The sequence below is a fragment of the Emys orbicularis genome, chromosome 4, assembly GCF_028017835.1.
Source record: "Emys orbicularis isolate rEmyOrb1 chromosome 4, rEmyOrb1.hap1, whole genome shotgun sequence".
In the NCBI taxonomy this organism is placed as follows: Eukaryota; Metazoa; Chordata; order Testudines; family Emydidae; genus Emys; species Emys orbicularis.
In genome coordinates this window covers 20,750,564-20,760,842 of record NC_088686.1, presented here as the reverse complement: position 1 = coordinate 20,760,842, position 10,279 = coordinate 20,750,564, and the positions used below count along the sequence as shown (strand labels likewise).

At 50.2% G+C, this 10,279-nt stretch overlaps 1 protein-coding gene across 1 annotated transcript in view; it reads left to right on the top strand.

Moving 5' to 3' along the window:
• The first annotated feature begins 693 nt into the window (after positions 1–693).
• ASPG (asparaginase) overlaps positions 694–10,279 on the top strand; it is a 78,465-nt gene continuing 68,879 nt past the window's right edge. Inside the window, exon 1 of the mRNA XM_065404277.1 lies at positions 694–880. Coding sequence (XP_065260349.1) covers positions 694–880 — 187 coding nt within the window. The remainder of the gene's footprint in view (positions 881–10,279) is intronic.

Sequence of the window (10,279 nt, the reverse complement as noted above, 5' to 3'; positions counted from 1 at the left end):
GATACCTTCAGCCTGGGGAAATCCTCAGCTGACTCATTTTAATTTTTTTAAACTCTATTTCATGTTAATCGGGTTGCTCCCCTTCACTCGATATTCCCTATGATCCCCGTAACTGGGCGTCTGCGAGAGGTGCCAGTCCCAGAAGATGCCCACTCAAATGCCTTTTCTGCGGATGCCTGGGCGGCTGGCTCCCCGCATCTCGCTGCTCCCCTGCCGGGCAGGGTGTCAAAGGCCGAGCATACGGGCGGGGCCGCTTCTCTTGGCTTGGCTGGTTTAGCAGGGGGCAGCAGGGTGTCCTTGGGGACGACAGGCCCATGCGCTGGCTCCGCCCGCTGGTTGAGGGGGGCTGGGGCCCATGGACCGAGGGGACCTTGTCACTGACCAGTTTCAGGTTGCGGGGGGGGCAGTACCGCCCCCCCAGGCCCGGGTGTGTGGGTCTGTCTCTCCGCGGGTCCCGGCCAGGGCGGCGGGGGGGGGGGGGGGTCCGAGCCTTCCCGCCCCAGGACCAGCGCAGCAGATCACTGGACCCGGCCCCAGCATGGCTACGTCTCCCCCCGCCCCGCTCCCGGGCGAGCCCCTTGGAGGCCCCGCCTGTGGGGCGGGCGATCCGGAAAGGGGCGGTGCCGGCAGCCGGCAGGTCCCCCGCATGGCATTGACGGGCGGGCGGGAGGTAGCGGTCTCATTGTGGCCGGGATGGAGGCAGCGGCGCCGTCGGCTGGCGGGTTCCCCCTGGGCAGAGCCCTCTCCTGCACCCCGCGCCCGGCCTGCCTGCAGCGCTCGGGCTCCCTGGAGCTCGGGGGCGGCTGCAGGGCACCGGTGCAGGTGCGGGTGCTGGTGATCAACACGGGCGGCACCATCGGGATGGTGGAGGAGGAACAAGGTGAGGGGAGCGTCTGGCGGGGCAGGGGGCTGGTGTGGGCGGGAGCTGGGAGGGCACCACCAACCCGCAGGCTCTGGGTCGATGGTGGCTGCAGCCCCTGAGGGGCACCGAGCAAAGCAGGGCGGGGAGGTGGGCATGAGTCCTCCAGGGCCGGAGAGTGGTGTGAGGCACCTGCCCCAGCCGCACCAGAACACTGTTTATAGGCTGGGTGCTGAAAGTCATCGCACAAACTTGTAAACACAGCCCATGATGGAAGCCAGGTATTTAGTTGCTATTATTGCTTCAAGCTTGGGGTGCTGCTGCTCTCCTAGTTCCAGCACCCTGGGGGTACCCACCTGTCGTGGTGATTGAGGGGTGGGCATGAATCCCTTGGGGTGCACAGCAAGGTGTGTGTGTGGGGGGGGGATTGGGTGTGAGCTCCCAAGGGGAATCCAGAAATAACTAGCTCCTTTTTAAACCTAAAGGCCTTTAGGAGGCCCTAAATTGCTGTTTGATTCAGATATCACTAAAATAATGCTGGTAGGCTGGGGAAAGCTATCTGAAAACCTAGCCAGGACTATATCTCTCCCTGTCATTTAGAGTGTATATCCACAGTTGGTTACATCATCAGTAATAGTCAGGACTAGAACTAGTTGGGAATTTTCTGACAAAACAGGTTTTTGCTGGAAAATGCCAATTTTATCAAAACCTAAGTGGTGGTGTGAACAATTTGGTTTTAACCAATTTTCTCCGAAATGCAGGCAGGGTTCTGTCAGAAGCTGCCTGGTTTCCTGCCAGCTTACCTGGGATACCAGAGTCCCCAGCAGTGGGATAGCTCCACCATGCAGACTGCCAGGAACCCCAGAGTTTCCAGGGTTAGCAGCCCTGCCATGCTGAGTGCCTTGGAGGCAGGGCTTCCAGGCTCCCTGCCATGGAGTCAGGGGGCTAGGTGCTCTGGGAGCTCCAACTCTAGGAGGGGCGCTCAACATATATCTACAATGCAATTAAAAAAATAAAAAATGTCAATCTTGGTGACAGTGAGTGAAGATACATTGTTAGTTTTGTTTTCTATTGACTGTCGATTTTAAGAATCTGTCAAATGTGGAATTTTTTTCTTGTTTAAACAAAGACATTTTAAGGTAAGATCTTTCCATTTTACTTTTGGGTACTTTCCTCTTGTCTTGCTTTAATCACATCCCTCTAACACTGAATAATAATCTTGTATCCACTGGTGTCAGGAGAGCTGTCTTCCTGAATCTAGTGTCTTATAGCCTCCCTGACACCAGTGAAAACAAACTTATTCAGTGTTAAAGGAATGTGGTTAAAAGAGAATTGTTTAGTCTGTTTTTGTGTTATGCTCTGGCTAGTGTAAATCATTAATGAATCACATTTTGCTTGATTAAACTTTCACTTTCCTTTTACGCTCTTTACAATGATACTGGCTTCATCCTGACTAAACGAAATTCTCAACCTGACTCAACACGTAACAGAAGATTTTCTGGTTCATCTCTTTCAGGATGTTCAGCTGTCTTTATAAGTAAAGTCTCCACAGTTTGCTTTAATACAAGCCTTCCTTTATATACCTTCATTTCACCTTGTTCTCCTCGAACTTTAGTCAGTGACTAGAAACTGCCATGAGACACTAGAAACTGTCTATTAATAGCCCTGCATAAAAAGGCATAATTGCTTTTATTCAAAGGTAAAGTTAAAAAGCTTTATGCATCTGAGGCAGATGAATCATCACAGGGTAAGACTAGGTCCTCCCACAGTAGCAGCTGGTTACATTTAAGGGAGCATGTAGTCCAATCATAGCACATCAGGTATTGGACTCTATTCCCCCCCCCCCAAGTTTCCCCACTTCTGCAGTCAAACAAGGCACCACAATTGGTGCTTCTGAATTACTCTTCCCTTCTGAGGTGTGGCTTATTAACATAACAGTTTATCTTAAAGCTAAGAACTCCCAGCCTTCTGCTCCAATCCATTATGCCCTGCGCAAGTGTTTTGCTCCTGCTCCTCATTGCAGGTAGCTCCAGCCAAACCTTTCCCTTTGGCTGGTATGGAGAGGTTCATCCCCAGGCTTTTCTAACTCTGGATCCCTTCCTGGGTTTCCTGCTCTTTATCTTTGTATCAGCCCTGGGCTATCACCATGTCTTGCTTGGTCAGCTGACACAACCACTGGCCCAAGCCCAAACCCATCATGAGGGGTGTGGTGGATAACTGTGCACAGTTAAACTGTGGGGCTAAACTAGAGCTGCTTGGAAAATTTCTGATGAAACAGAATTTCATTGGAATTTTTCACAAAATCAAGTTGGGTTTGACACACTTATGCCAAATCACAGGCAGGTTCCATTGGTTCCCTGCCAATTCACCTAATGAGCTACTGGGAAGCCCTGCCAGCTGGACAGCTCCAGGATGGAGGATTTCAGGCTTTCAGGTTCCATGGTGGTAGGACAGCCCTGGGACTAAGGACCCTGGGCTTCCAGGGTCCACAGCTCTGGGGCAACCCGTCCATGCCAGTGCCTTCAGGCTCCCTATCATGGAACCAGGCACTCTTGGAAGTCTTGTGAGACCCAGCTCTAGCCAGGGGTCTCAGTCTAGGCCCCCAGCTCTGCAGCAGGGAGCCTGGAAACCCTGGAGGCTCACTCTTGCGGAGCTGGGAGCCTGGAGGTACTGGGATAGATTCCAGGGCCCACGGCTCTGGAGCAGCCCCACTATTTGGACAGCCCCAGGGCCAGAAACACCAGGGTATCCAGACTCCTGGGCCAGCTGGTTCCCCATGCGTTTGAGTCCTGAGCAGGGAGCCCTGGGGGACTGCAATTCCTGGAGTCCCTGGCAGTCTGCATGGTGGGGCTGCCCCAGATCCTGGGATCTCTGACAGCCACTGACTGAATTTGACATTAATAGTGGTAAAATTAAGAATGTCAATTTCAGTCAGACAATCACTGGTCTGTGGAGTGTTATGTTTCAGAAATTCCATGTGTCAGGCTTTCCAATGTGTAATTGGTTTTGGTTTTCCAGTTCCCAAGGAATTTTAAAAAATTTGGTTTTGTTCCAACCAAATTCTGAATCATAGAATCTTAGGGTTGGAAGAGACCTCGAGAGGTCATCTAGTCCAATCCCCTGCTCAAAGCAGGACCAACACCAACTAAATCATCCTTTGTCAAGCCGGGCCTTAAAAACCTCTAAAGATGGAGATTCCATCACCTCCCTAGGTAACCCATTCCAGTGCTTCACCACCCTCCTAGTGAAATAGTGTTTCCTAATATCCAACCTAGACCTCCCCCACTGCAACTTGAGACCATTACTCCTTGTTCAGTCATCTGGTACCACTGAGAACAGCCGAGCTCCATCCTCTTTGGAACCCCCCTTCAGGTAGTTGAAGGCTGCTATCAAATCCCCCCTCACTCTTCTCTTCTTCAGACTAAATAACCCCAGTTCCCTCAGCGTCTCCTTGTAACTCATGTGTCCCAGCCCCCTAATCATTTTCGTTGCCCTCTGCTGGAGACTCTCCAATTTGTCCACATCCCTTCTGTAGTGGGGGGACCAAAACTGGACGCAATACTCCAGGTGTGGCCTCACGAGTGTTGAATAGAGGGGAATAATCACTTCCCTCGATATGCTGGCAATGCTCCTACTAATACAGCCCAATATGCCGTTGGCCTTCTTGGCAGTGAGGGCACACTGCTGACTCATATCCAGCTTCTCATCCACTGTAATCCCCAGGTTCTTTTCTGCAGAACTGCTGCATAGCCAGTTGGTCCCCAGCCTGTAGCGGTGCATGGGATTCTTTCTTTCGAAGTGAAGTGTTGACATTTCTCACAAATCAAATATTACTGAGTTTCGGCCTTCTTTACTCAACTCCCCTTAAAGGACCAGCCCACTTTGGGAAGCCTATTTAGTTCCATTTAACATAGTGGATCATCATGAATGCTTGGAGCTACATTATAAACCAGTGGTTTTCCCTTTTTTTCAGATTGAGGACCAAACACAGTATTTCACAAAGATTAAGTTGCCACAGGCAATACTTGGGAGCAGATGCTCTATACTGTTCCTGTTCCTCTTCCTTTATTCCACTCATATGGCACAGCGGGAGGTGAAACCATACACTAGTCCATAGTTGGGGATTTTCTCAACATAGTTGTTCCCAGTGGGCATAGAGTTGGTATAGCCAAATCCTATGCCTTCCTCCCCACAGTCCCTAGTGTAGGAGACATATTAGGGATGGAGACAATGTGGGATGTCTGTCAGGAGCACACTATGCTCTAGCTTCTGCACCTGGTATATGGTCCCTAGGGGACTGTTGCCAACTCATTCAAGTTAGAGGAGCTCCTGGACTTTAATTGGGGCTGGAGCAGAGAATGAGGAATCTATGAGAGACTTGTTCTCTCAGCTTCTCCTCACTTTCCTCTCTCCTGGGTTGCCTGTGCTGTGTGTGTGGGGTGTCTCTCTTTTGCTAGCTGCTATGCTAGGCTCAGGCAGAGCCATTTGAGTTCCTGTCCTTCTGAGGTCCATATAATTCAGCAGCTGAGCAGCCAGAGCTAATCTTTCTTCCTTTTGTGATCATAGGTGCTGGAACTGGGGGTGCTGCAGCACCCCCTGGCTTGGAGTGGTTTCCATTATATACAGGTTCAATGGGTCTCAGCACTCCCACTATATAAATTGTTCCAGCACCCTTGCTTGTGATGCAGCAGCGGAGCTGCTGAGTAGCTGCAGTAGGGAAAGGGCTGCTGTTGTGTTCAGAGTGTTCTGAACTGATGGTCAGAGGTGCTGCACTGGAAGTGGTGGGAGGCAGCACCTTCTGTCTCTTCCCTGTAGTGCTGGGCTGATTCATACACTTCAGTTTAAAAAACAGAGCTTGGCTCAGGGACCGCAGTTTTGATTTAGAATTAGATATCCACTTTCTTAACTCAAAGGGCCCCCTTTTAGTGCTTCAAGGGCCACAGGGCAGAAACCACTGTGATAAACAGGTGTGTGTGTGTGTGGGGGGGGGGCTGTTTCAATGCTAAGTGGATCAGCTCTGATGCTTCTATAGAATTAAGCCAAGTAAAAAGACAGTTACTTAAATTTGGTGCAAGCTCTTGCTGTGTAATTTGGGACATACTACAAAGATGAGTCAGCCAGAGGTCCATTTAAAAGCAAGACAGATTAGCAAAGGACCTGAGAATATTAATGTGTCTCTGTTGTCCAGGTCCCACTACAGATATCTGGGGTAAACTGACCACATGTCTGGATTTAGCTAGGTATCTGTGAAATTAAAATCAGCAAATGGAAGCCCAAAACACTTGAAACTGTGGGCTGTGCTTCTAAGGTGGAACAATTCTATGCAACAGCACAGCAGCAGAAGTGGCCATTTGTGATGAAGTTAGGAGCAGTATCTCCTTCACAGGAGGAGAGATTCTAATTGAACAAGTGAAATGTCTGAAGCTTGAAAGCATGTTAAGTGTATTGTGTAAACCAAAGTACTCTGGCAATTAAATGCTGTTGCTGTCTTGTGAGAAAGTTGGCCATGAAAAGGCCTGCTATTTAATTTAAGGCAAGCCAGGAAAGTGATTAGCAAGTGCCTAAAATCAGTCTTTCCATTAGTTTGGAAAGAGCATAAACCCCCAAATGGGCATAGCTTGGCATTACCTACTATGCACACAGTTTCTCTGCTCGTTTGGGCGTTTAAATAACAATAAAAGAGACTTTGGTATTGAATCTGAAAAGCAGGGAAATTGGAGATGCTGGCTCAAATATGATGTTTAGGTCAGACAAACTGAAAGAGCTAGGAAGTGGAGAATCAAAGAAAATGAGTGAGCACCATACTAACTGGCACTAACAATAGTCCAAAAACTGGGTTGAGAATTTGATTTCTGCAGTCTGAGAATGAGTTCTGGGAAGTTGAAATAGGTTTACTCATGTTAAGTTTAAATGGAATCTGATAACGATGCCAATAAAGAGAGTTAAATTTAATTTTAAAAAAAGTGTTTCAGATGAAATGTCTCGTAAGCAGTAAGACATACATTTTTTCTAAAGTTTTGGACAGACTTGGGACTTCAGGTTTGGGACTCTAGAATTATGATTTCTGTCTTGCCTAAAATTGGACTTCCATACCCAAGTTCATGATTCAAATTGGGAAAAATCTAAATGCACACAACTGAAAGTATCATGGATCTCAGATCGCTATTAGCCTCTGAAATTTCTATGTGACAGTCATCGGTGAAAGATACAGCACTTCCTAAAGACTTGGATAGTGGGATTCAAAAAATTCTATCACACTGTGGGTTTATAAAAACTAATCCCTTCCTATTCCTCTCATCTAAACGCTTTGGCTACAATTTAAAGGTCTTGTCAGTTCAAAGCCAACTCTGCCAACTGCAGTCAATGGGAGCTGCAGGGGCGGTTCCTGGGGGCAGCGGCACGCGGAGACCCTCTGGCCCCTCTGCCTAGGAGCTGTTGCTAGAGGGGGGTGCGGGTCGCTTTCGGGAGCTGCCCAAAGTAAGCACCACACTCCAACCCCCTGCCCCTGCTAGGGTGACCAGATGAGAGGAAGAAAATATCGGGACACTTGGGGAGGGGGGTCGCCAGCGGAGAAAAAAAAAAAAGCGGAGTGCCGCGAAATATCGGGACGCGGGACCAAAGCCTAAATATCGGGACGTCTGGTCACCCTAGCCCCAGCCCAGCCTCCAGAGTCCACCCCCCACACCCCCTCCCACACCCCAACCCTTGCCCCAGCCCAGAGCCCGCACCTTAACTCCCTCCCAGAGCCCGCCCCCAACCTCCTGCCCTCTCCCCAGAGCCTGCTCCCTGCACCCATTCCTTCACCCCAACCCCCTGCCCCAGCCCAGAGCCTGCACCCAAACGCCCTCCCAGAGCTCAAACCCTCATCCCGCCTGCACCCAAACTCTCTCCCAGAGCCAGACTCCTCACCCCTCCCACACCCAAACTCCCTCCCAGAGCCTTAGGCAGGTGGGGAGGGGAGTGGGACTTGGACTTGTTCTGGGCACCACCAAAAATTATACAAACCTGCAACCCCGGGAGCAAGGGGCAGTGCGGGTGGACTTCCTTTTCCCCTCCCTTGCTTTTCCCTTTCTCCCACCCCTTCAGGGGAGCAAAAGGTGGCTGCTTTTCCCACTAACCCACTTCTGACACCCGCTTTCCCGGAGCCAAGCCGCCTGGAACCGATGCAGAAGCTGGGCCAGTCTCGGCCGGTGGGGGGGGGGGGCGGGTGTGGTACAGTAGTGGGGGCTTGGCTGTAGGCGGGGTGGGGGGGAGGGAGGCTGAAGATGCTGTGCCTAGGGGCGCATAAGGTGTAAATCCAGCCCTGATTATGGTATTTATTCTCCATCAAGATCTGGAATTAAAGGAAAATTGGGGACAATCCAATCTCCTCCAACCCAGAATGTTTTTATAGATGGTCCGTTCAGATGGACCTTGTATAATTATAACCTCTAGAGTGCAAGATACTAAACCTCCAAAATATAACAATTATAGGTAGAGAGGAAATTCTTCTTAGGAATTAGTGAAGAAAATAAACTATCTTTTCTTTTACAAGCCTTTATGTTGAGTGCCTCCTAGTGGCTGGGTGTGGTTCTACAGTCCTCTTCTTGCCCCTGGTGTGTCTTCAGTGGCTTGACCCCCTGGCCAAATCACAAAGTCCAATAACTAGCAGTCTGTTGGCCCTCACTAGGGTCTTCAGCCCAAGCTCTGGGCTCTTTAAATTTGTCTTTTTGTTCAGGCTCCAAAATAAGGCCTATCACTTCTTGGGGTTTATGCCACTTTACCTGGGGAGGAACCTGGGCCCACCCACTACTCCAGGTTCCAACCCAGGGACACTATACACAGCAGCCACATACTGCTTATTCCAGTCCATCACTGCTATTTCCCTGGGTCTCTTCCTAGTTGGCCCTTTTAGCTTCACCTTATCTCAGGGTTAAAGTTCTTAGGTCCTCTCTCCCTGCAAGCCCAGCTAAGCAAAATGCAGCCAGAAACAAACTCTGGCTGTTCTTCAAGCACCTGTGGCCAGAGAGGAGCTCCCTTCCTTGCCCTTCTGCTTCCAGTCAGGAACTAACCTGCTAAGGCCCTGCAACTCCTTTTATCTGAGTCTGCTGGGCTCTGATTGGCTGCTTTTGAGAGGCCTCTCTAGGCAGGTCTGGAGTACCCATTTTTGCTGCTCCTTTTCTGTCAGTTCGCTGCTTCCTGGGGCACGGTGTAGGAGGACCGTGGGGCCTCCTGTAGGGAGCCACACAAGCCAGGTGCAACCCATCACACTGAGACTAATCTGTTATCGCTTGTTACACAGATGGATGCTTTCCAGATTCCATCTGGAAGAAAAAAATTTGTTCATGTGTCTGTGTCAAGCCAGCAAGACATTGCTGCAGATCATTGAAGCTAATAGTACAGAGCACATGTGCGTGTTCTAGTGGAACACTGTCTCATTCATGCTTTGTATAATGTTTTGTACTACTCTATTTTACAGATACTGTCATTTAAAACATCTTCAATGTCAGCTTGTGGGGTCTGGGAGATGAGAAATCCAGGCCTGATAATCAGGGTCATCTGTGACTCAGACCCTAAATCTGTACGGTCCGGATCATGTTAGTACAGTATAATCAATTTGGCTGCCCAGCACAGAAGGAGCCGAACTGTTTTAAAATGTGTTTGAGACTATGCTATGGACTGGAGGTAAATTTTTCAAAACGCCTAAGTTTTGGAACTTAGGAACACAAGTCCTATTTTCATAAGTGATTTAGGCACTTTGGAGACTAAGTATTATTGAAAGTCAATAGGATTTAAACTCCTACGTCCCTTAGACATTTTAGAAAATATTACTAGGAAAATCTGTATTCTTCTGGGCCCCTGACATTTGGGAACCAAGGGAGGATTGAAGGGGATTTTGAGTGGCAAGGAGAGTGTTGTGCCCACTCGTGGCCCCGTGCGGTCCGTGGGGGTGCCCCTTCCAGTGAGACAGCCCTTCTCAGGGGTCCACTCTCTCCCGGGGCTGGCCCCTCCACCTCCTGGAGCCGCACCTCTCTGAGCCTTAGCACACCTGTTTCTTGCCGTGGGCCCCCTCAGGGAGTCCACTCGCTCTGGACCCCCCAGGCCTCCAGCCCCGAAGGGGTTGATGCAACGCTATTCTCTAGACCGGAGCGACTCTCAGCCAGCGTAAAACAGGAGGGTTTATTGAGAGTTGAACACAGCACAGGAAACTCTGAGGGCCTCAGGCCTGGCCTCCCTCAGCACAGCACATCCCAGTCTCCCCTGCATCCAGGTGGGCTCCGCCTGCTCCCCCTCTCCAGCCCAGAGCCCCCCTGCTTCCCAGCTGGGCATCCGATATCCCGGGCCCCAAGCCCCGCCTCTGTCCATTGTCTTCTCTCCAGGTAAACAGGATCGTAAACAGGGTGGGCTGGGGCTCCTCTCCTCTCAGCCCTCCTCTGGCCC